Here is a 26,544-nt window from a genome sequence, read left to right as displayed (position 1 = left end):
GCGCATGACCCAGCACACATTACTGTAATACTGTACACGGCCGCGGAGATAATATCGGTATAAAAAACAGAAATAATTCCGAGGTAAGGAATCGCAGACTGCATCAAAATTGAACGCGGTTTAGCCTTTCTGATCATTTTCCTCTGTCGGGTTTTCTTTTACTCTAGCCAACTGTCTTGCAGCTGTCGAAAATTACTGCACTAAACATATTTTTCTGTCTCCCTTTAGCTACAGCGCAAGGATTTTTTTTACTCCTCCTTCGTATTAAAGTCGCCATTTTGCTTCAGTGCCTATAAAAGAAAGCTTCTTGTATTTTAAAATTTTCTTCAAGGAGCCGACGACGTTTCAGTCTTTTATGCCTTTCGTTTTTTTCTTGAGCTCGTTTTTAATGAGACGATTGAGGTTAAAGAAGTACCTCGTGGTTTACATATTAATGAAGGAAAGAGGCTGGAGGAGGCTGGAAAAAGGTGAAAGTGTTCAGGTTATTTAATTTGCATTTCCTTTTTTCTGCCCCCCGTCCTCCTCCTCCTCCTCCTCCTCCTTCGGATTCACAGCAGGGGCTGCAAGCGTGGCTACTGACCGTGACGACTGTCCGTCTGCATCAGACCCGGCTCGCGGGACGGCAGGTGTGATTGCCATGTAACATCAAAAGGCACGCAGCAAAGGGTACAGCCTGACCCCACGTGGGTGACCCGGGCCACCCGGCCACTCGTGTTGGGTGACTCCAACATTCCAGGTAGGTGTGGCCTTCTAGAACGAAAAAGCCTTTCCATCTGAGCTGTTATTGTTGTTGTTCCCATTATACACAGTTGTTGTTAATAGTAACATTATCATTCACATTGCATGTGTCTAATGTTGTAACATTTGATTCAGGGACAGTATTAGTGCACAGCAGTTTTACAGTTAAAAAGAAAAGGACATATAAACTTGGAATTGGGGTGAAACAGTTCTTGTGTAGTTTGCTAAAAGGTCTGGTGTTTAGCTTTGTTTGTAATCAAGGGTGAGGCAAGGCATTTCATTTACATAGCAGGAACAGTGTGCTTGCATGTGTGTGTTTGTATGTGTGTTTATGTGTGTTACATTTTTTAATTTCCTGAATGCCTTAGCTATTACAGTTACCAGCTGTTTTATTTTCTATTTTGTGGATTACACTTGGATGTGTGTAATAGCTTTTAATGATCGTAATCATGATCTTATGTGGCTGTGATGTGAGGAGGCCCATATTTCAAACACTGATACATGTAAAGACTCTGCTGTAAGCCTTAGCTGTGGGCACAGGGCTGCCAGATTTCCAGAACCCATCCAGACGACACAAATCACTCCATTGCCGGTCCTTGTCACTCCATCAGCTGTGATAAAGAGCTCGCTGATTGTGCGTTCGGTGGGTCTTGCGAGGTGCACCATGTGTGTTGGGGTAGGGGCTGTTCAGCACAGAAAAGGGGAAGCTAGTCTTCCTCCCTTCTGCTTGCGCTGCTGGGCCTACAGGCCGAAGGCCCTGGCGGTGGCGTATCGTACGGTCGGCAGATCTCCTCCAAGATGAGGATATGAAGGAGAGGAAGCAGTAATGAGTGTGGGAAGATCCCCCTAGTCGTTTAGGACTGAGAGCTCCCTTGTGTGCACGGAGGATGCTGGACTCATCTTGTTTCAGCAGCAGGGATTGGCTGCATTTGTGAGTGCTGAAAAGCTTAATTTTTCAAGGGGGGCGGAGAGGGGAGGGGGGTCTGTAAGACGTTAGGGTGTGTGCTGTTTCACTGTCGATGGTGTTCTCGTTTTTACTCACTTTGCCTGTAGTGTTTTATACCCTGAAGAAAATGCTTACAAGTTTGTATCAATAGTACGGGGCGCTTCAGTGATACATACACACACACGGTGATACCTGTTATCAAATTAAACCTGCCTGAAAAGCTTCAAGTTAGTGACCATTTTGAACCCTTTGTGATGAAATATTGCCACTTAATTAATTTAGATTTAAGGAAAGGATCATCTGCAGATTGGTAATCAGTCCTTTTTGACCTAATATTTGAGGTGCATTGCCTGCTTATACTTTGTTGAGAATAATACACAGTACCAAATTAATGTACAGTACTATTCGTTGCACCCCTTACCTCCATCCAAGTTGCACAGACGTGACAAATGGGATGAGACAGTAAGATGAGACAGAATACTTGATGCTCATCAGTGACCTTGATCAGGATTTGAATGCTTACTCATTAACAGCAAAAAATCTAGGTTTATTGCTTCATTAATATCCCTTAAAATACTGATGATGAGTGCAGATTATTATTTACACAGATGTTTTGAAGTATTGAATGTGCATTCATAACTGCATTGTACCCCATGACACACACATACACACACACACACACACACGCTCTTCAGTGTGTGAAACTGAACCCCAGTTTTTGTTATGTAAGTCAGACTATGAGTGACAAAGCTGTTTCTGGTTGTGTTTTTGCCCAGTGCCTCAGTGCCCTTGTCTGTGACCTGTAGGCATGGAGACGTCCAGTGGGACCCGGCTGGGGAAGCTGCCCTCAGGTGTGACCAAGGGTCGACCTGCTAAGCAGTCCCACCTGCCTGAGGCTGCCAGGACGGTGGGGGCCGAGGATGGCAAGCATGGTGAGTTCCCAGTCTTATCCCACAAGCCTCCTGTTGCTTGTTGTTGAGAGGAAGTGACACTTAAATTTTTGTCTGTTTTTGCTGGGCTCAGGAGACATACTGTAAAGATAAGTTAAATCAGGAGAGCACATGCAGAGAAGGTTGATCACATCGCATTAATTATTTTACTTTCACTTTAAGTTGTTTCTGTTTCTGTGTCATGGTTTAAGTTATAGCTGCTATGCTTTTAATTGTTTATGTGAAATTGACTGTGTGAAGTGCTTTGTGACAATTCCTTTGTAAAAAATGAAACCAGGCTGGCTTACTTATTTCTGGTACTTTGTGGTTTTCCATTATCTCTATATAGTTTTGCCATACTGACCCTTACAGGCTCAACCACCAAACATTACTGGTGCTGGCCTACTTAAAAATGAGCTGTAGGCAGAGTCCACAACCTACATAACTGTTGCAGCAGTCTACGTTGGTGTTAAAACTGAGGAGACAGACATGCCACAGTAAAAAAAATATATATACCAGATAGAAGTAATATGGTGTCTATTATTTGTAGGAAAAAAATCAGCCTTGGGCCACTGAGAATCTAGGCTATCAGTATGACTTCATGTGGTACAGGTTGTGGGTAGTACAATGGAAAAACAGTTGTGTTGTATAGGCTCAGCAAGCACTGGGTCTAGTGCATGGTAGCCTGGTTTCCACAGTGTAGTGGAAAAGGGGTAGTCTCAACCTATGCTTCAACACTTTATGCTATCCCCCCTTCACCAGAATTAAACCGCACCCATGTTAGGGCTTCATTACGTCAAGCCAAATAGTTGAAACCCAACAGACAGCCAGTCTTTTTTTATCATAGCATTTTAGTAGCATTCAATACAGACGTATTATGCCTACCCATACAGTCCTGGTAGGAACAGAGTGTGGTCTGTGAGGACACCATTAACACTCTGGAATAGTGGGATTGGTTTTCAAAATAGGTTCATGGTGGCTTCCTTTCATTTTTGAATAGCAGACAATTTTAAATGTTATTACCACTTTGTCCGAGACATTCTGTAGTCTCTCAGCAAGCATTGGACTTCTCAGTTCTGTGTGCATTTCTTTTTTGTGCCATGTTGTGTACCAGTGCTGGTAAGCTCCTCTTCCTAGAAATCTTTTGAAATGTTTGAACCACAGTACTGTCATGTTGTGCTTGTATTTAATTCTGACTGTGGAAATTTAAGTGGTACCCCCCACATTATGTACATTACATGAACCATGGATCTCTGATTGGCTCACAGATGCCCAACAAGTATTCTAAATCCTACATATAAGTCTTGACAATAGGGGTCCAGTCATCTCCAGTTCACTCCCAGCTAACTTATTACAGTGAGTCCTAATGCCATCCGTGTCTGGGCAAGTTGGTGTCATGTACTACAGCCCTTAGACGACACAGTCAATGGCTGTAGGAAGAGAAGCTGCCTCTACCCTCATGGGTTAAATGAGAAAACAGGTAGAAGCTGAGCAGTAGCTCAGAAATTGTAACATAAAGCAATAAAACATTACTAGCATTTTAAGGTCACGTAGACCCCTCTCGGCAACAAAATGGTTAGAAATATGAGGATGTGAGTTGATTGAAAGATAAGATAATCAGCTGATAGAAATGATAGGTGAAGTTGTCTTGGTTGATCAATTAGTTCACCTCAGTAAACATTGTTCCCTTTTCTGTGTGTCGGCTAGGTCGTCTAAAATGACAGCTGGACTAAAGAATCTCATGCATTCCTATTGTGTTAAATTGTGTTTCCAAATGGAAAGCAAATAAGACACAGTTTCAGTATTTTACCAGATTTTGCAGCAAAATATTCCGTGCTTACGACTGATTATCTTAAGTTGTAATAATGTAGCTTTAATTCTTTTGAGAGCGTAAGACGATTAATGTTAGAAATGCATAATACCTCTTTGCAGTCTACTTTTAACAATTGTGAATGCTATCGCTATTTATTTGAAAGAGGAAACATATTGGACTGTTAGATCTATCAATTAAATGTCGCCAGGTCTGTGGATTGAGTTGATTGAATATGTAAAAATCCCTGATGTTAAAATGTCTGATGGATTTTCTTTGTGAAAAAAAAAAAACAAAAACAAAAAAAAAAACAAAACAAAGCCATACCTAGAAAGCTGTATTGGAGAGCTACGAGAGCAATGAAACTGTTTTGCATAACGAAAACAGGCCGTACCTGGTCATAACATCGTTGAAAGTGCACACTAAAGTTACACACATTTTCTGAGCTGTTCTGTTGGCCAGGGTGAGAATTGAATCTGAACACTGTTGTTTATGGAAGCTTGGCTTGTTATACTTACTTCTTTAGGCGGGATTAATTGAAGACGACATATCTGACAGCAGAGGAATAAAAACGATACCACCGATAGGCCGTATCTATTCTTGGGGAAAATGTTTTATTAATTTTAGTCTTACCAGTAATCAAAGATGGAGAGAATGTCAGTGAAACATATATAACATAGAATCCAGTCAGAACAATTATAATTAAAGAAATTTTGTAGATCTCATGATGCTGTACCATAGGACTTTTTAATGAGGCAGTTGCTGCGTCTTTGAGGAAAGAACACAAATGACATAATGAGGGAGATTTTAGCGCCTGTCTCTCTCTGTCATGCCTCATGTGTCTTACACAACATGTCCAGGGATTCAAATACTTAATTTGAGATTTTCTTTAATGTTCATCCTGGTAGCTTGCACTAATTGCACATTGGCTGTGTTTCTAAGTTTCAGGGGTTTTTTCCTGACTTGCTAGAAGGCCGTTGTCATCCATATAATAAATTCATTTTTTTGCTTTTAGAAGGCAGCTGCCATTAAAATGTTAACAAGTGGTGCCTTTGTAGTAATTGTATGGTGAAGGCAATGGTACATGGATGACATTCTGTATAGTGTGAAGTGCATTCTGCCAATGACACAGTTCAATTCACAGTGCTTGCAAACCCTTTGAGACCTAGTTGCAAGTATGCAAAAGATTCAAAGGGAGGTGAACTGTACTTGGCAGCTGGAAATGAAACTGACTCCTGAGCTCCCTAGTACTAGCTTCAATTTAAATTCTTACCAGTGTGGTGCCAGCCCCCCAACATTCCCCACTGCATGTAGCTCTAGTTCCATTACCATAAACAACAGTCATCTATATAACCTCAGGGTCTTAACAGCTAGCAACAAGGCCAGAAAAATCAATTAACAATAAAAATGCTGCTCCAGTTACTCAGAGCTTCTGTTTGTATTAAAATACACTTGAAGTGTTTATAACAAAATGCAAAGAATTTATAGCGTAAACGAAATATTCAGACTTAGCACAAGTAAACTGACAGCATTGTAGACATCTTGTCAAAACTATGGTGTCACGTAAGATAGTCAGTTTTCAACTCAGTTGCATTACCATGGCAATTATAAATTAAGCATTTGCTCATGATTGAGGTGGAGGTACGATTGTCAGAGTATATCCATGTAGTATAACAGGCTATAGTAATATTACACAATAAATTATGTTAGCTAGCTAGCTAATTTTGTTCAGTTTCACTTGTGACAGGCATTAATCCAACAAGTAACTAATCAACAAGACAAGACTGTTTCTTAGTGCAGCAGTTGTATCTTTTCAGTGTCACTCACTGACAGTATTTTTTCATAATGGTACAGCGTACTTGAACTTCTTGCCATACAAGATTAGTTAAGAGTTTGTGAGAAGGCAAAAAATGATAAGACTGATGGCAGCATCAGTGACAACCTTGTCCCTGAATAACTTGACAGTTTAGCTTGTTAAAATCGAGTTCCTGTAGTTTGAACTGAAGTTGAATGAGCTTTTAGTGTAACATTTGGAAAGCTTTCTCTGGAGACTTTATTTTTTACTGCTACTGGACCACTGTGAATCATATAACTGAGAGTGATTATTTTAGTATGTGATTCAGTACCAGTATGTAATAATGCAATATTCAGTATAATGGTACAATAATCAAACTCTTTTGAATAAATCACTTTGGTATTTGGTATGAAAATTAAAAAATAAGACTTGTTTCAGTAGGTGCTTGGCATATAATCTTCTGATCTATTTGATTTATTTACTCTTTTTTGGGGGGGGGGGGGTGTTTGGATTTCATTGGGTATGCCAATCAAAGAAGTCTGAGAACTCAAGAGCAATACCTAAATCTGACTCCAACCCTAAATATGACTTATCAATGTCGTACTATGTGTACAAAGGCTTCGACACTTTATTTTTACTTGTAAGCAAATCCACCCAAGCAGAATTCTGACAGCACTGATTGCAGTGCAGTGTGGTTATAGGAAAACCAACAGCATCATTTGAATTGGTCAGAATATATCAGTGATCAGGTGAATGGCATATAAGAGAAGAGTGAATGTGAGAAAATGTTTACTACACTGACAGCTGGGTTGAGTAAAACTTTCCATCACTGTGTTCCTTCATCAGTGGTCATTGATGGAGGCAGAGCAGTTTCTATGTGATGCATGACATGGAGCAGTGATATAAGTGGCAGTGTAGCATAGTGGTAAGGAGCAGGACTCGCAACCGAAAGGTTGCCGGTTTGATTCCCTCCCGGGGCACTACTGTTGTGCCCTTGGGCAAGGTACTTAACCCAGAATTGCCTCAGTAAATATCCAGCTGTATAAACACATAAAAAACTGTAACCTATGTAAGTCGCTCTGGATAAGAGCGTCTGATGCCAGTAATGTAATGTAATGTGTAAGGGGCATGATGTGGCTTGATGGGCATCTGTAGGATTGGGTGTGGGCTGCAGTGACACAGGAGCAGACTGCTGCACGGTTCTGCCGTAGTGGCTGCAGCTGGGGGCGGAGCGTCCCTCCGCCGGGGTCTCTTCCCTTAACGTAGAGCTGCGAGGCTGCGGTTTCCGGCTGCCAGATCGCTGGCCCTGTCGACATTGCACAGACCCACCGCAAAGCCTCCATCTGCTGCCTATAGATTTCTGTCTCAGCACCATCCAGCATGTCATCACTTATTATGGCTGTGTACGGGATAAAAGTGCAGTGGTGCATCTTGCCTTCATCTCCCTTATTGGATTTTCCTCCGCAGCAATCGAAAAAAAAGCACTTATTAACGATCATTGAAAAGGCCCTCACACAGAATTTTTTTTTCCTGTTTGTTCTGGATTTATTTTCTGAGTGTATCTCAGTAATAGTTGACTGTCTCATACATTTTTATTAATTGTATTTATCATTTATTTATTTTTTGAGGGGGGAGGGGTGGTGGTGGTGGTGTTTTATGACTCATAGTCAGAGAGGAGGCAATTATACACTGTACCGGCAAGTTGTTTCAGGATAATGTCATCTCAAACGTGCCTGACATCAGAGAAAGGACTCTCTGCAGCCTTTGATGCCTTCTATATCTGTATGATGACCTTAACAAACCTGATAACATTAATATTCATAAATTGATACTTTATCTTTTCAACTGCATCCATCTCAGATCCCTCAGATAAACATAAAGTTAATTGAGATGTTTCAGAAATATGGTTACACTACAGCAAAGAAGAAACTGTATTTTTTTAATCATTTGGTCTGAATGTGAAATTAGACTCAGCTTTTCTCATCTCTGGTGCTAGGTTCTTCCATAATTTAGGATTGTACAGGTTGTTGGAGAAAGCCCTGTTGTAGCCTACAGGTAAACTGGAGGAATAGCTACTAGTGCACACGGCTTTATATTGTAGGCAAAGAGGAGATTTTTTTAAACAGTGCAGTATGTGATGGGAAGGCTTTGCAGGGATTTCCAGACTGAGATAGTAAGAAAGTTCTGTTCTGAGTGTCTGAAAACTGCAGAAATCTGAGTATGCTGAGCACTATATATGTGTGTACATATATATGTATATATAACTCCATCCCTCCTGAGCGTATGAGAAATTGACCTGAGGAGAGGATTGAAAAGAGGAGGACCTAGTACAGATCCCTGTGGGACTCAGCTGGGAAACAGCTCCTCTCATTGTGATAGGAAACATGCCTCTGCCTCCGCGTGAGCTGTGGGGCTGACAGTGGGCGCACTGCCCCAGCAGACACAGTATATACCAAGGACAGCTGTCAGCACTGGCTGAGTAATCCACAGTTGAAACCCCACCTCCAAGCCACTTACAAACATACACACAAAAGGGTCATACATAGTCATTGTTATATGTAAATATCCTATGTGTGTGTGCGCATATTTTTAAATCCATTCATTTCCATTTAATCTCATGTTGCTCAACTGCTTTGGAGATGAACAAAGCTTGTTAGTAGAATAGCATGAGCTACTTTCCATCTGAATTTGTGACAGTATGGTTTGTACAATGCAAATCCTCTGTCTGAATCACTGTACAAAAAGCGAAAATAAAGAATTCTGTGTTCTGCTATTATTAAAGATTTTCCTGACTCTCAGGATGGTTTGAAAGAGTGTTAACTGTTAATGAAACATTGAGAAGCTGCTTATTTTAGCCCTTATATCTGCAGGAGGTTTCAGAAGTACGGTGGTTTCCAGCCTCGCAATTGTGCGTCAGTTACTTTAAGTGACATCCAGGCGTTCAGGAAAAGTGAATAAGACTGAAATGTGAAAGTGTGCCTGTGTGTACATGGTATATGCTGCTGTGGTTTGGACTCCTGTTTCAGAGTGGGGGGCGGCAATGCTGGGCGGCATTAGTTTCTTAACATATTTGTTTCAAGGAACGCTAAGAGTGTAATGTATCTGGTCAGTGTTGAGCCATAGCCAGGGGAAACAAAAAAAATCCCAGAAACGATGTAATGGTAGAAATAATGGAAAGGGAGCTCTTTTTTTGGCAGTGTTTGTTGAACATATGAAGCGAAATAAATGAAAAGGAAACGGTTCCAGACATAGTGAAACGAATGACTGGGTTATTTGAGATCATTATGCAGTTGGCAGTTCTCTAGAGCTCCAGCTCTTATCCTCTCTTGGCTCCAGTTAGTAGAAAGTGAACAATGTGCAGCTGTAGCCATGCACAGCTGGGAGGATCCCTCTCTCACAAGCAGGAGAAATTACAGCATGGTGCAGAGTGTGTGTGTGTGTGTGTGTGCGCGTATGTGTGTGTGTGTGTGTGTGTCTGTGTGTGCCTGTGTCTGTGTCTGTGTCTGCGTGTGTCTTTGTGTGTGTGTGTGTATGTGTATGTGTGTGACAGAGAGAGAGACAGAGAGAGAGACAGAGAAATGGGGAGGAGTGTATGTATGAATACGTGTGGGAAGGGGGGAGAATGGTAGTAAGACTTATTCCCATAGCAACGCGAATATAGCTTACCCAGGAGCAGTATTAATTCATTATTCTTTTTTTTTTTTTTAAAGAAAACCTTTATTTTTGGAGACAGAATTTAAAATGCACGCTCAATGTTCTCCTTAGTGGAAGTGTGGAGACATCTGACAAATCCACAGTCCATGGAAAATGTGCTGGTGCACAAACGTGTTGCTGAGAGAAACAAGGAATAGGAAGCATATTGAGAGTATACAGAAACAGACGTCCCAGGCAAGATTCGCTCAATGTGACAACATACAGTAGCACTGGTGATATGTCAATATCTGACATCAGATTAAAGGAAATCTGCAGAAACCTGCAACATTTTCTGTCACCTAATCAAATTGAAAATGGAGATACATTTTTCCACACCTTTCAGATATTTTCAGTGTGGTTATATGCTATGGTGCCTTAAAAGAGATAAAAATCCCTTCTATCCTGTGAATGATAACTTGCTGCCTAAGATGTTCTTTCAAAATGATTGAGCATATTCTCCTATAATACCACGTCAATTTACACAGAAATCTTGCATTTGCCATTTAAAGTCAAAAATAATGTGGTCCAGGAAACTGTAGAATTGAAATGACTATATAGATGTGTCTCCTAAAAATGTGATGGCAAATAAATCTTTCTGCTAACAAGAACCTTTGATCAAGAATGACATTGTTATACAGATGATTCTGTTGCACGGAAGATTTATGTGAAAGCCCTCCATTATCTTTTCAGACAAGGATGGAAGACCAAATTTCAGCCCACCTTTAATTACAAATGACTACAGAGTGCTTTAATTGGTGGTTTATGAAGTGTGTGTGAGGGAGATGAATTCTCTCCAGACATCGGTCACTGCTCTGTGCAGGTTTCTCATTTTTCACCCCCCCAGAGGCTCAGTATGTTTATTTAAACAGAGACATGGTCAGAAGCCCATTAGGGAGCCTGGGAAAATACAGTCGCTGGGAATTACTATCCATGAAGTGAGGAGGAATTTAAAAGAGCATCCCGATGTCTCCCTCCTGCTGCCCCCTTTCCGATACATCACCAGAGTTCAAAGGTCACTGCTGAATAAATCAGAGCGGTGGAAGAAATTTATTACCGCTCAGGCATAAAAGGGCCTGACCACCAAGCCTCGTTGACATGTAATTAAGCCATAGTCAGAAAAGGAGCCAGGCTGCTGAGCTGGAGTGGTGATATATTGGAGATCTAATTGTGGCAGAGAGGATTGTGTTAATGAGCAAGCCTGCCCTCATTACCAGGAGAGAGACTTCAGAGCTGACACCGAACCCATGGAGCACGTTCGCCCCGTGCTGTGTCAGAGGCCCAGGATTTATCGGCGATATACTCACTCAGCAAACAGCCTCATTCACCCTGCCTGGTGTTCTTTGCTTAGTTTTGTCAATTCTTTTCATTTCCAATCCACATCTGATGCCGGTCTGGATTGGCGCTCGAAAAACCGCAGTCTTGTACACGTGCAACAGCGAGTAGTCAGTGCAGTAATGGCTGTGCTCTTTCAAAGGTTCTTCCTGTAATGAGAAGGCTGAGGGTAAGAAGAAAGGACGCCCCCGAGCTGAAATCCAAGAACTACGGAGCATTCCTGTAAGTGCACCCCGTTTTGAACTTCAAATAAGAAGATAACAGCAAATTAGGGCCCCTAATACCTTCAACTTGGCCAGAAACCACAGGGGGTGTGCTGCGGTTGCTGAAGGGGACCTCCCAGATATTCTTTTACCAATTTAAGCTTTTAAGTGTAACGCGAATACAAGCCTTTTAGTGCAAGGCTAATGCTTTTGGCTTTTCCTCTACAAGAATGGCCCCAGTCACGAGCTGTCATTCCTCTCATGATCAGAAACCCATGGCTTATCTGGTTTGTCTAAGAACCCCTTATCAAGGGCAACTTCCTGTTCAACAGTTACCAGTAAAGATTAAAAAAACGAAATGTAAATATGAGCCACGTCAGATCCGCATAAACAGAGAAACAACTGAATGCAGAGGTTGCCTGTTGAGGTAAGCACAAGGCTGTGCTAAAGCTGGGCCTGTGTACATGGCGTGTTTGGTCTTTTCAGGCCGCCATGATGATCCAGTGGAAGGAGGAGTTCAAGAGTCGCTCCAGAGTCAAGTGTCCCTGTTCGGGCTGCTGGTTGGAGTTTCCCAGCATTTATGGGCTCAAGTACCACTACCAGCGCTGCCAGGGGGTGAGCACCAGTCCTGTTGAGTGCAGAGATTTCTGCAGTTTATCATGGCTGAAGTCATGCAAGGTCAGGGAAAGCAGCCTGATACTATGACATAGAGGCGAAAGGTAAATGCATTGTAAGTTGCTCCAGTGTTGATTTTGTTGTAGCTCTCTGCTGTACGGTCTTGACTGGGCCCATACTCAGTCTAAACCAATTTGTACTTTGTCCTTTGCCTTAACTTTGAGTAAGACATTTAAGCAAATGCACTTTTTCTATTACACACAGCACCATGAGTTCAGCGGTCACTGAGATTAATGAAAACCATTGTGTAAGCATTGAAGAAAAGCTAACGCTCGCTTAAATTTAAGCCTTATTCACAAGTTAAGGATGAAGAGCTTCGCGGCTAGGTCTGAGTCTTGGTGTTGCTTTGTTTTCCTCAGGCAACCATCGCGGAGAAACTGAGCCACAGCTGCCCGTACTGCGAAGCGGTCTTCGCCTCCAAAGTCCGACTGCAGAAGCACAAGATCTGGAACCACCCAGAGAGGGTGTCACAGGAGCCCAAAGCCGAGCCCAAAGCTGAGCCCAAACTACAGAAGGCGACAGTCAAGGGGAGTGCCAAGAAAAGGTGTGACACTTACTGTCATCTCTGACTACACTGATTGTTCCAGGCACATGGTGTACTTTTTAGCATCTTCAAGCGAATTTGCCTATTTTCATTAGATACGGGGGTAGGGAGGCATTCCCTGAGAGACTGTCGCGGGAGCAGACGTAAATGCTACCGAAATGACTGTGGCGACCGGTGTGTTCGCTCCGCAGGCCTGCTGAGAGCATGGCCCAGGCGCCGGTGGTGTGCAAGGTGAAGCGGACGCAGGAGGCCCAGCCTCAGCCCTCTCAGAACGGCGAGTGTGCGCCGCAGAAGGCCGACAGGAAGCAGCACGCTGCGCAGCAGAGCACCTCCTCGGAGGCGTCACCCAGGACGCCCGGGGGCAGCGAGAGTGAGGGCAGCAGCCTCCCCCCGCCCTACCCGGAGGAGGACCCCGAGAGAACAAGGCACAGTAAGATTGCTACACCTCATTGGCTGACGGGGGGGGGCATTCGAAACACAGAGGTGCTGTTCGTTGTTCCCGCGCTTTTTACATCCGCACTTGTCTCATTTTGCCCCGGTGCCATTTAACGATCGCAGCAAACGTGCCTCTGATCCGTCTCTGTGAATAATGAATTCCCTGCTGATGAATGTCACCTTCGAAAGAGCTTGAGGCAATGAGGGGTCACGCGAGGCTGTGCTACGCTCTCGCTGTCTTCCTAGTTTCCCCAGACTTTGCTGACAGCACCAACGAGTGGATGAAAGCTGTATGTCACTGTTGATTACAGAGTTTACATTATAACTGTGTCACAGACAGTACATCATACTTGCGTGATAAACATCCCCGAATAACAAAGACTTCTCAGACTGAGACTAGTGTTTTTTTATGTGTGTGTGTATCATTAAATCTGCAGCTGTCTATTGATTACACTTTCCTGCCTGAGACGGAACACCAGGACGATAGACTTGCTCCCCCTACACACAGACAGTAACTGACAAGGCACTGCAGTGTTAGCCTGATAAGATGAGATAAGATCGGGACTGACTAGCAGATTGAAGCTGCCCTCGTGAAGCCGCTCCGCGGGCAGCGTTCCTGGAAGTGTTTGACCTTTTCTCTTTTCCGTTCTTCACTCGAGCCAGGGAGGAAACAGAAAACGCCAAAGAAGTTCACCGGGGAACAGCCCTCCATTTCCGGGACGTTCGGACTGAAAGGTAGCTCCTGCCTCTCAGCTCCTCGCAAGGGTCAGCCTCTTCCTATTTGTTCCGCAGCGTCACTGAAATCGATTTGTCTCATCATTATTTCATCATTACAAGAGAGGCATTGGTAAAAACTCAGCAAGTTTGTACAAAACACAAATATATAGGACATTAAACAATGAATTGTGTAGCTAGCCAAGTAGGATAGCTACTGAAACAAAACAGTACGAAACAAAGCCAGCAATTTATCTGTCTTTTATTATTCTCTACAAACATACGTCCGTATTGCAAATGGGATTAACCCACTTACTTACTAGTCCCTGTGTCTAGCAGCCCATTCAAATCTCTATTTTCAGTCTAATCAAAATGTACATTGCTTTTGACTAAAACGGTTTACAAGATTTAGTGTAGCTCATCCTTGCTACGCTTGTGTGTCCCCCCCCCCGAAGGTAGGGCTGCACAGTGCTGTCAGCAGCTTGATAAGTACCTCCCAGTGTCTCGCCGTGGGAGACAGCAGTAGTGTATTGTCAGGAGCAGGCCCTGCCACCATCAGCCTCCTCCAGCTGAAAAGCCCTTTCATTCTTCATGCTCGTGTCCCTCCCCCTCCCTCTCCTCGCTGGTAGATTGCACATAATTGGCCTCCTTCTCTTAATGTGGCGATTACAGAGGTGTTTAATATCCTGCCACAGCCGAGACGCTCCGTGACTCACAGTCTGTGTCAACACCAGAGGACAGTTCTCACAACACTGCCAAGCATTTCCTACACGCTGAGGGACACGTATGACAGCGCTGTGCCTGTAGACACGCGAGTGCACGCACGCGCACACACACACACGCGCGCGCGCACACAAATACACACACGGACACACACACACAAAAGCGTGCGCGCACACACACATATGAAGAAACTGACTAATATTGCGTTATTTGTTCCCTCAGTGTATGTCCTTGTTGAAGACTCTCATATGCATATCTTGCTTGTTTACATTCTGTCCATTTATACCTCCAGATATACTGAAGGAATTCATTTTAATTACCTCGCTCAAGGGTACAATAGCAGCACCCCGTCTGGGATATAAACCTACCCGCTGGTCTTCAGTCCCGTTCTCATGCACATAAATGCACATAAAGACATGCACAACAGAAGACAATGTAACCCTATCACATAGAAAAATAATGAAATCTGTAAAATCTCTGACGGTTTTTCTAATCAGACAAAAATCATGAATCATAATTGTATACTTGTATACCATTGTTTGAATCCGTGGAATTACAATATTTACTTTTGTTAGGTAATTTAATGTATAAGGACCTGAAGGACATCTCATGAATTGTTTATACGGAATGCCATCTGTGAAGCAAGTGTTCAACTTTTACCACGAACACTGTATCAAATAAAATGTGATTGATTGACCGGTGGTTCATCTTTCATTACGAGAACAGCTTTAGTCTGAGACAATTTACTTTTGTCTTTAGCTCTGAAATCACAGGGAAGTTCAGTCTGCATTAGACATTCTTATTTAAAGGAATTTTTGTTTTCATTGTTCCCAATTCACAATGGGATAATCCTTCCTCATGCTGTAAAACAAATGTGCTTAAAACAGGTAAAAAGAAAATCCTATTTTAAATTTAAGAAAAAGGTAGTCGAGACCATGCATCTTTTAACTAATTGCCTGGGCTCCACCTACATGTATGTGCTTTTATTCAGGAATGAACAAAGTTGAAGAGAAGCTAAAGTCTGGAAGAGCGAAGAAAGTGGACGGAAATGTTTTTAATGAGGAGCCCACAAGGAAACTCCAGACTCCAGTCCTGAAGAAAGACTCGTTCTCGCTGTGCTCTGGTAGGAGGATCTTAAACTGTGCCTTGCGTGTGTGCCTGCTGTGAATGTGAATTTACCACAGCCAGCTAACTTGCTATCATTGTACCACTCATATTTCTGTTGTGTTTCTGCGCTATGGATACTGTGAAACATGGCAGATACATCCACCTACCCATCAAACCCCCAGAGCCTGAGGAGAAAGAGACAGACAGGCACAGAGAACTGTACTGTACCCAGAGTGAAACCTAACCTGCAGGTGCAGCATTGTGCGGTTAAGACATTAACCCTCCCTCTCGCCCCCCAGGGAGCCCAGAGGCGCAGTGGCAGCACGCCATCACTGAGAGGGGTGAGGTAGTGTGCCCCAACTGCTCCCTTGTCACCAGGAAGACGGTGCTGGGCCTCAAGAAACACATGGAGATCTGCCAGAAGGTAGGAGCTCCAGCTCACTCATACGCAAACAGGCACGTGCCTTAATTAAACAACAGTTACCTTAAAGTCAGTTTAAATTTTTTTCCCCTCTTGTAACTGTCTTTTGTGTCTTGCCAGTTTTTTTTTTTTATTTCACAATGCTTCTACAGCTGCTGAAATGGAGTGCTTTCTCCTCCTGTCCCTTGACTGTTCACCGTTCAAATCACAAAGCACTCCTGGGTGCAGGATGACTCATGCAATTAGCCTTTCCCTCCCAGGTTCCCCTCTCGCGTGGCCAGGGGACCCATTATACCCAGAGTATTGATTGGACGGCCATAGAAATGATATAATGCCGTGTGCAGTGCAGCTCTGCTAGACGGCAAGTCACAGGCACACAGCTTTAATTGCCTGTTTTTATGGAGGCAGGCCCAGCGAACTGTATGACTCTGAAATGACAGACTTGCTATGAGATAATAATTGAATCAGAGGTTAGCGTGGGTCACGTCAGATAGATTTTTTTTTTTTTAGACGAATTAGCCTTTTGTTAATGTAACCATCCTCCAAAGAAAGACTTCAGACCCCAGCTCATCCCCAGTATATTTGAGGGTGTATGTAGCGTGACTTTTGACCGGTCCCCATGTCTGCAGCTCCAGGATGCCCTGAAATGCCAGCAGTGTCACAAGCAGTTCAGATCCAAGGCGGGGCTAAATTACCATGCAATGGCGGAGCACAGCAACAAGGTAACATAGGGCGCATGCAAGAGAACAGAGTCTCAGTGGCACCTTCACTTCGGTTTTCACAGCATTGGCTGGCGCAGTGCATGGAGACGCGACCGTGCCTTGTAGCAGTCATGGGCAATCATATGTCTGCCTCTATGAGTACACCAGCACTACTGAAGTCCCCCCTCAACTTCCGTATTGACTGTCGCATGTTTCCGGTGCTAGCAAGCCAGCTGAAAATAGAACTGAGGTCAGTTTTTTTTTTTTTTTTTTGCAGTGCTAGGTCTGACTTAAAATATGACAGATGTGTTGTGTCAGGTTACAGGGGCTCCCATTTAAAAGAAATGACTTCCTGTTTAGTCATTTAGCACATCAGTGGTTGTAATACGAGCATGGCTGAAGGCTTCACTACAGGCCCAGGGTATTATGTATGATGGGATGGTTGTTGTGTGGGCATTGTTTCCCCTTTTAGACCTCTCAAGAAATTTGTTGGTGCCAGCTTAAGGAGATCCATAAAGGAGCTAGATGTCGCGCTGTACTCACCTCCCCAGTAATAGCAGGAGAGTGCACCGATAAATTCATCCCCTGTTAAATTATGCACGACCGCGCATCTCAGAAGCATCATAAAAGATAAATGAACAAACACAACCGCTCTCTTTTGTGTGTGTTCGTGTCTGCAAGCCTACACGCAACAGCTGCGGAATAATCCCAACAGCCAAAGAGGAGCTGGGTGCTAGGCTTTTGGGAGCTGAGGCGCACCAGAAAAAAAAAAACAGTATGAGAAAAGAGACCCAGCGCCTATTCACTATTTGGTAGAGAATGAAAAAAAAGCCTGGCTTCTTTCTGCAGTAGCAGAACACCATAGAGCACCTGTGGTGCTTGCAGAAACTTCAAGGCTTATTTCCTGCCCTTTTTTTTCACATTTTTAAGGTAGTTGGTCTGTCAGGGAGTGAGAGTTCTCCCAGATGCAGCAGTTTCCTCCTCCAGACTTGTGGTCAGAGCAGTGTAGAATGAGATACCGCAGGCCTCTGGGGTGGTGTAGCTGGGCTGCCGGGTATAATCTCGATCTCTATCTCTCTGCTAGAAGAAGATTCTGCTGCTCTCCGCAGCCTCTCCAGGATCATCCTCTGTTTTCTTAATAAAATAAAGACTTGTGTTTTTTCCCCTTTTTCCCCCTTTCCCCTACCTTACTTGCCCATTGTCATAAAGATTGCATGATTTGTTTAGCCTTTCAGTGAAATATGCTGTAAGCTCACGCGAGCGTGTATCCTCAGCCTGTGGCAGCTTGTGGTGAAAATATCTTTTTTCTGTGGTACTTTGATTTTATGTCATTATCATGTCAACTGTTGTTTCATTTTTCATTGATTCATAGCATTTCAGAGATGCCTGAGTGAGAGCATTCATTTTAACGGTTGACTTAAACATGCCTTCAGTAATGAACCTTCCATGAAAACGTCTACTTATTTTGGCAGACGTTGAGCTTGCTTAATGAGAAGCACATTTTTAGCGCATGCTTTGAGGGAAGCAAATTGCTGAGATGCTGGTGCGATGCTGTATTTGTTCCCAGCCTTCGGGGAGCGAAGGCCAGGCGGGGGACGGTCAGGAGGAGAGAGAGAGGCTGCGCAGAGTGCTGAAACAGATGGGGAAACTCAAGTGTCCCAGTGAGGTAAGGTCTCTCCCCCTCTCTGTCTCTCTCTCTCTCTCTCCCTCTCTCCATCTCTCCCCCTCTCTCCATCTCTCCCTCTTCTTCTCTCTCCACACATTGCCAGTACACACAGAAACACTCTGTTTCCAATTACTCACACAGCAACACACAGTGGAGGAAAACAGAACATCAGGGGTGTTTTCACTTCTTTAAATGTGGGGTACAAACAACCCTAGTAAGCAGATGTCTCCTTGCTTTGTCTCATTTCTATTGGGGATAAGGATGCCCAGTCCTCTCCATACAGCTATCAATCATTAAACACTGCTAGTAAAGAAAGGATAGGGTCATTGACAATTTGTTAACAGCTAATAAGGTGGTAAGGGAGAAGGTGTTTTGTCAGTGCGAAATGTATATAAGACCTGACACCCTTACATTTTGACAGTTAGCTATGAGCAAGTGAACAGTGAACAGTCCCTGCTGTTTTCCCAGCATTCTCTTGCTTTCCCACGCAGGGCTGCTCGGCACATTTCTCAAGTCTCATGGGCTACCAGTACCACCAGAAGCGCTGTGGCAAAGAGCTGTCCGAGGCCGACAAGCCTGTCTTCAAGTGCCAGCACTGTGGTAAAACCTATAGGTCCAAAGCCGGCCGTGACTACCACCTGCGATCCGAGCACCCTGCTGATACCATGACCGTTACTGCGGTAAGGGAGCTACCAAAGATGTCCTATCCATTTGTCTGACTGGACATTGTTGTGGAAGAAGGAGAGACTGCTCCTTCTCCCTAATGTGATTTCAGTGTAATATTTACCCTCACTAGGTGGCTCAGCTGAAATGTTCCCCATCATTGGTTAAACCTACCATAATGTTCCACCTCATTTGATCACTTTCCTGTAATGTAGTCTCTCATTAGCTATCCCTGCTGTAATGTCATCTTTCATTGGCTGTCTTTGTTATAACATCGTTTCTCATTAGTTGACTCAGCTGTAGTTTCCTCCTTACAGGATAATTTTGCAGGCTGTATTTACTCACATTTGAGGGCATTGCTGTGAGGTTTTCCTTCACTGGGTAATTCAGTTGTAATGTTCCGCCTCATTTGGCAATTTACTCCTTGATTTTTTGACTTTGCTGTGGTTATCCTGACGCGCAGACAAGAACAGAGCAGCCACAGCAGGGGGCAAGGAAACAGCAGGCCGTGGCAGAAAAGGCGCAGGAGGAGGAGCAGCATAAGGAGGTGGAGAAGGAGAGGGAGGTGGAAGGGGAGGAGCTGGTGGAGGACTTTGAGAGGACGCCCAGTGGGAGGGTCAGGCGTCGCTCCGCCCAGGTTGCGGTCTTCCACCTACAGGAGATTGCAGAGGATGAGCTGGCCAGGGACTGGGGGAACAAGCGGCGCATAAAGGACGACCTCGTCCCCGACACCAAGAGAGTGAGGAGTGTCTCTGTCGCTGACATGTGTACTCATGCGCACACACAAAAACATACATACACCTGCATATGCTGCCACATACTGTTTGACCGTACACCAACACACATATGTGGCCATACATGCACACACTCATACAGGTCCATTCATACAGAAATGGACCTGCACACACATACACACAGACACACGCAGACATGCACAGATATGGACCCACAGATGCACGTACACAGACCACAAATATGTGTCTGCATAACACACATACCTTCACATACACAAACACACACACACACTCAGGTGAACGCTTGCATGCATATGTTTCTGACACACCCTCTCACACACACACATGTGCTGTGTAATAGGCATACACACAGAAACACACCCATACATCCCTAGTGTAGGGGGCTGGTACAGTCAGTTTACGTGACATACCATTGGTGTTGGGGGGAGAATGTTGTTCTTCACTGGCAAAAGCTGGAGACATGAGTATCATGTTTCTGTTTGCAGCTCAACTACACTCGCCCTGGGCTTCCAACATTTAACCCCAAAACGCTAGAAAACTGGAAGAATGAAGTCAAAGAGAAGGGCTTCATATGTTGTCCCAACTGTGTAAGAAAACATCCTTTCTGTTTCTGGCGATATGAATTGCTATAATTGCTAACTACAGTGTTAATACAGTGTTTCCTCTGTGATTTTGAATGGACAGAGTGATATGAGTCCATGGGTTAGTTGGTAGTTGTAAGTTGATAAATTATATATTTCACCATCAATATGAGTATTAATTGATATGTCATGCCCTCCGTTGTTATTTATACCCTAGACTCAATATCAGCAAAAACATGCTATAAATGAAATGTACTCAAATGTTGGATCATTTTGTGTGTGTAATTTATAAATTATAATAGATAACAGTGTAGATATAATTTGTCACATATAATGCATTGTAATGTAGAGTGTTGCGTTTATTCACATCTTTACATAATCTTTAAAACAAAGAAAATCTACACCAGCATTCTGCTTAGTGGAAGTCCAGTGGAAGTTTCTAGAAAAATATAAAGCCCTCCAAAGGCTTTTTGTTTCCCTGTAATATAACGGGAGGTGTCACAGAGAAAAGATTCATCATGCATGCATCATCATGATTAAAGTCAGAGAGGTCTGCAGGTAAAGGTCATTGACCTCCTGCTGGCTGCGAAGGAATTTACAAAAAGCTGAATGTGCCACTGCCCACTGTATTAAGATGTTTAAGACTGCTGGTACAGTAGAAGCCCTGCCAGGCAGAGGATGCATATTGCTACCATGGGCTGTGAGACAAGTGGTTCAGGAGGCAACTGTAAGTCCTGAGGCAACTGTCGGAGATCTCCTAAACTAATTGGCATCTTGAGGTTTACAAAGTGTCAAAAGGACCCATTAAAAGTTGCGTGCATGAATGTTGCATTCATACCCAGGTTGCAAGTAAGAAGCCGGCCACAAAATGGTGCACCTTGCATTAACCACAGCTGATTGAAAATTTGAATTATGGCCATGGCCAGATGAGAGGAAAATGTGCTTTGTAGGTTTGTGGATATGCTCATCAGCTTTATATTTGGCATGAAAGGTGAAGCTTATTCTTAAAAGGAACTAGTGCCCATACTTAAGATAGAGGAGGTTATGAACTCCAAAATATGCCAGGACATTTTGCCAAAATCCTGGTTCCCCCTGCCAAGAGGCTCAAACTTGGAGTGGACATTCCAGCGTGACAATGATCAAAAGTCTTTATCCAAATCTGGAAAGAAATTGTTAACTGAACACAAATGAAGGTCTTATACTGATCATCTCAATGTCTGGAGCTCAATGCATTTGTTTCAAACTCAAGAAGGCAGTTCACAAACAAAAACCAAAATTTCTGAAGGCCCTAGAGCAGTTCTGCCAAAAAGCCCACTCAAAAGTGCCTCTTGAAACACTACAAGAAGTGTCTCCATGTGTAATCTGTTCCAGAAGTGGATTTACAAAATGCTTATTACAGGGTTGTGAATAATGTAGTCCTTGTTTTTTCTGGAATAAAATCCATTATTTGTGAATAAGCTGAAAATGATCCAATATGTACATTTTTATAACATGTTTTTTGTTCCTGTTGGTACTAATAAATATTGACGGCACACAATAAATGCTAAAACACTAGCTTCTGGGGCTCTGTTTTTACCCACAGAAGCTGGGAAAGGAGAATTTACGTCTGTCGATAGCAGGTTCACTGACAGGATCACAAGGATCAATGACCACAATCCAAAAGCTGCAAATTAGTCTAATTACATTGGTGTGACAATTGTCAAATTTTCTACAAAAGCCTTCTGTCCCTGGATAGCACTGCGAAAACACTGGAAGCTGGCTTCAGTTGTTTGTTGGCTCTTCTAAGTCTTTATGATAACAACAGTTGCTTTATATTTACATTTTCTGAAATCATTCCCCTCTCATTTTTTAAAGAGCTGTGAAGCTGTCTACTCAAGTGTTTCAGGACTTAAAGCTCATTTAGCAAACTGTAACAAGGTATGTTTTACCCTTTGGTTTATAGTAGTAAAGCTAATGATTTATTTTTTGCTCTTCTTCAATTCAAACATACTGTAGACAGTAGCTCCTAGCTGGCCTGACTGGCATGTGTTTCTGTGTGGTTCAGGGTGGGGGAGCTGTGGGGAAGTACAGGTGCCTGCTGTGTCAGAAGGAGTTCAGCTCAGAGAGCGGCGTGAAGTACCACATCAGCAAGACGCACTCTCAGGTAGGCTACTTGAGGGCTTCTGTCAGGTAGGCCTGAATGTCATGACGTAGGCCTCTTTGCTCTTGTTATTGTAGCTAAATGCAGACAATTCATATTGCCTGTTCTGCTCCAAATACCCTGCTCCAGCATAATACTGACAGCACAAAGCTTAACTGGACGTTTGGCTGTTTGATTTGTTAATAGAAGAGCAATGTACAGAACACAGTGTATGGCCATGGTGAGCTTCTGAGTACCAGTTCCAGGGTTGTGTGCCCTTGTCCTCACACATGTCCTTTTTCTGATGTTGCCTGTGAATAGAACTGGTTTCGTGCTGCTGGTCACGTGGCGCCTAAAAGCAAGAGGAAAGAGCTGCCGAAAGACTTAAAGAAGGACCCGAAGAGCAGTGCAACCGGGAAGAAGAGAGGACGCAAACCCAAAGAGCGCCCCCCAGAGGCCAGCCAAAAGGAAAAGGAGGGGCCTGTCCGGTCAGAGACTCAGAGCATTGCGCACACCTTGGCCCCTGAACCGCCAGACCAGACCCTTAAAAGAGACACAAACATCCCCACCAAGAGAAGGGGCAAGCCCAGGAAGATGCCAGCCAATGAGTAATTTCTTCTGTACAAGACCCAGACAGGATGCATTCAACATAGTACCCGTAAAAAAGATAATAACAATAACAATAATGAGCTTTTTGCTTAGACATGAAGGAACGCTTAGGAGAAAATTAAAGAATCTAGGAAAACAACAGAAATTTAAAACTATTCATTCTCGTATTTAATTTCAAATTGACCTTGTGTTTTTTAACCTAATATATATGAATATATGAATATATACAGTATATGTGTCTGCTGGTATATACTGATATATAGTACTCTCTTTTTTCCATTCGATTTTTAGACCTTATTTTAATTCTTATGCTAATCACACAAGGGGTTCATTGTAATCAACGTGGAAAATCCCTCTTTATATGGATATCATTTTTTTAAACAAAAGTAATATTTGAATCAATTTTGCATAGTTATCTCTACATGTGCGTAGCTTCATGTTGTGTTTGAGAGGTTATAAAAGGATCTAAAAGTTATTCAATTAGCATGGTGAGCTAATTTACTACTAGTGTTTTTATCACAGATCTAGTGTACTGTGTATATATACAATATACATACATATATATATTCAAAGCAATGAATTTGTCCATCATTTTCAAGGCAGGAAGGTCGAAATATTGGTCTTTTTTATTCCCAGTTTTTATTTTCAATTTGGTGTATCCCTTTTGTTTGATTGTGGCAGCTGAATATTGAAACTTGTGTTGTCTCCAGAGATAGCAAGATAGCTTTTGGAACAGTTTGCTACGGTGCAATATTGTATTGTTATCTTTGTTTCGGGTTTTTTGTTTGTTTGTTTTTTAGTTTTTGTTCTTGTCAATGTTGTTGTTCAAGCAGCACAAAATGTGGAATGACCAAGCTATTAGCCATTTCTGAAATGCCTTCCTGTGTCCCTGAGCGGTAGTTTGGTAGTTGTAGATTGGACTGGTAGGGTAAGGTCTTTTGTTCAGTTTAAATCATGCAGCTGCACAGAGAAGGTTTAAATATTACTGGTTATGTCTGATTATGCTTTACTTAAAATGAAGATTACGTAAAATGAATATCATTACCTTGGGGCTCACACAGGACTGGGGATAGAGGGACCAGACAGATGATGCGATATCAAAGTCTAAGGGAAATACAAATGGTAACCAACAGTAACATCGTAGTACAAAGTGCACAAGTTACAAGTGAAATGATTGCCATGGAAAACGCTTAAAGTTTGGCACAAGCTTCAAAAAACCTACCCCTGCCTTAAAGCAGGTGGCACAGAGTTACTCTCCATATTTAAGTTTATCCCATAATGGCTTTTTCTGGTTTACCAGTTCAGATGTGCTTATTAATATTAAATATGACTAATTCCTCAAACAAAACAAAACATTTAAAAGGATCTCAGTCTTAAAATTACAATGAAATGCGCTGTAGTCACATTATATTGTGAGATGTCATTACTTAAAGCTGAACTTGAGATTTCTGCACAGAGGCATTCCAGGGGAAGAAGTACAGAACTGTTTTAGTAAGAGGAATTACTGCTATGACATTAACTGTTTCAAAGAAATTTCAATAAGTGTTCTGCAGTTTTACATGTGTTGCATCATCTGTCAGTCTTGTACCATATGCTGCCCCAGGAAAAGGAATTATGGAGATGATACATCTACAGCTGTCCTAATCTTAACCTTCAAAGTAGATTACTGTCATTATTTTATTACTTCTGGCGCATTTTGCTGTTCCCTGTAGTACAAGCAATGCACAGACTGCACGCTTAACCTCAGTAACTATATGCAAAAGAATGACTGTATTTACAGTGGTATACTGTATATACAGTACGACGTAACAGCACTGCAGCACAATCAGAGTAGTAGCCATCGTTTTAAACTTGAAGTTTAAGTCTGCTTTCACTCTCATAGAAAGATAGAAATCTGTTGCTCTGCACTTGAAAAGAATAGATATTTTAAAAAAAGTCAAAGCCCTCTTTACAAAAAAAGAAAAATCTCTCTGGTGAAAGATGGCCCTGCAGTTATTGATTCTGTCGTCTCTGAAGGCGTTTCCTGGTTGTAAAATGCCCTTGCCTTGCACTTTAAAACTCCCTTTTTTAATCTTGCACTTCACAGACACTGTTAATCTTCACCTTAACCTTAATCCTTGGTTAGGTGTGCACATTTGCATTGTGTGAAGAAGAGAGTTAAACAACTTCAAGTTCAGGAATAGTTAGTCTCTCGTGTCCCAGTTTCTAAACAGTGTGTGTGACAAAGCTGTAACAAGGGGGCCGATTCAATTTACTGCGAAGCATTTAGCCATAGTAATGAATTAGAAGAGCAAAAATATTTTTAACACATTTACAGCTGTATTACTTTTGCATTACAGTTTAAAAAAAGTTTTTTTAAATGTTGTGTAAATTATGACACAGAGTATCAAAGTGTATAACACAACCAGTCCATGACATAAAATATGTCTTGGACATATGTAAGGCAAATAAATATTTAAAGTAAATACTTGAATCAACAAATAATTTGTTTGAATATAGGTTGACTACACATCAGTCACAGCATTGCAAAGAGTAAAAATCACTATGAATTATTTAATTTATATATGAAAAGAGCTTAGAAAACTGGCAGATACAGATTTATTTTATGATCCCTTGTAAATATGATCTATTTAGCAATCCAATCCTGGGGTGTTTTTAGGAAAAAATAGCATATACATACATTAACACCACATATTTAACATGAGGTGCTCTGATCGTCATTCTGCCATAATTTCCATGTAAACAGGAGTTTGGCAGTTCAGTTTAGAATCAAATCTTCCTTTCTGAACTTGAATTACAACATGAGACTGCCTCCATTGAACCACTACACTCTCATGCTGCAGTCGTTCATGTGGTGATTGTAGTTTACTTTATTTGATGGAATTCAGTATCACCCACATTTTTAAACACTCATTGTTAAATGGTGACTGGTGAACTGACAACTTGGTAGCAGTTATACATTTCATTTGCCCATTTCTTGTTTGTCCATAAGTATGAATGTTTATTTGGCTAGAGTACTGCAACCTGTGTGAGAATTGTAGATCTGAAACTTGCCATTGAATTGCATTGTGGGAGATGGGGTTCATTTTGGGGATTGGCCAGTACGTCCCACATGGAATAGTTTTATATACCTTTGCAACTCCATTTGATTCAGGCAAATGGAGTGTTTGTGAGAAAGGTGTGATGCTGTGCTCTTTCACATTAATGTCGTGATTGTAGCTGTGTTCTCTCTAGTCTGAAAAAGGCCTGCCCTGATTCTGGGATAGTGAAAAGAGAACATTTATTTTGATTTTTAATAGAGTTTTTTAAACTATCTGTTTTTTGTGACTTGGACTCCTTGTTGAGCATATTTCTGGTTTCAGACATTGGTCTTTATCATTTCTTC

At 42.4% G+C, this 26,544-nt stretch overlaps 1 protein-coding gene across 2 annotated transcripts; it reads left to right on the top strand.

The window, feature by feature from the left end:
• The first annotated feature begins 716 nt into the window (after positions 1–716).
• On the top strand, positions 717–23,260 carry znf512b (zinc finger protein 512B). 2 transcript variants are annotated; one of them, XM_036534417.1, is made up of 17 exons: positions 717–736; positions 2,461–2,616; positions 11,386–11,465; positions 11,933–12,061; positions 12,481–12,665; positions 12,857–13,095; positions 13,764–13,835; positions 15,529–15,660; positions 15,944–16,068; positions 16,695–16,787; positions 18,334–18,432; positions 18,924–19,112; positions 19,559–19,834; positions 20,336–20,437; positions 22,286–22,348; positions 22,476–22,574; positions 22,872–23,260. In XM_036534417.1, the coding sequence occupies exons 2-17, from the start codon at positions 2,493–2,495 to the stop codon at positions 23,160–23,162; spliced, it is 2,298 nt and encodes a 765-aa protein (XP_036390310.1). In that variant the 5' UTR covers positions 717–736; positions 2,461–2,492; the 3' UTR covers positions 23,163–23,260. The 2 variants fall into 2 exon arrangements, with proteins under 2 accessions (XP_036390310.1, XP_036390308.1); XM_036534415.1 differs by having other exon boundaries at positions 13,764–13,865.
• Positions 23,261–26,544: the final 3,284 nt, after the last annotated feature.

Source organism: Megalops cyprinoides, chromosome 7 (genome assembly GCF_013368585.1).
Source record: "Megalops cyprinoides isolate fMegCyp1 chromosome 7, fMegCyp1.pri, whole genome shotgun sequence".
Taxonomy (NCBI): domain Eukaryota; kingdom Metazoa; phylum Chordata; class Actinopteri; order Elopiformes; family Megalopidae; genus Megalops; species Megalops cyprinoides.
This window is presented reverse-complemented; position numbering and strand designations above follow the sequence as displayed.

Bases quoted from the DNA above. Each gene is read 5' to 3' on its own strand.
- znf512b (XM_036534415.1), top strand. From the start codon at position 2,493: ATGGAGACGTCCAGTGGGACCCGGCTGGGGAAGCTGCCCTCAGGTGTG. The intron at 11,466-11,932 runs GTAAGTGCACCC...TGGTCTTTTCAG, and splicing joins AAGAACTACGGAGCATTCCT to GCCGCCATGATGATCCAGTG. The intron at 18,433-18,923 runs GTAAGGTCTCTC...TTTCCCACGCAG, and splicing joins AACTCAAGTGTCCCAGTGAG to GGCTGCTCGGCACATTTCTC.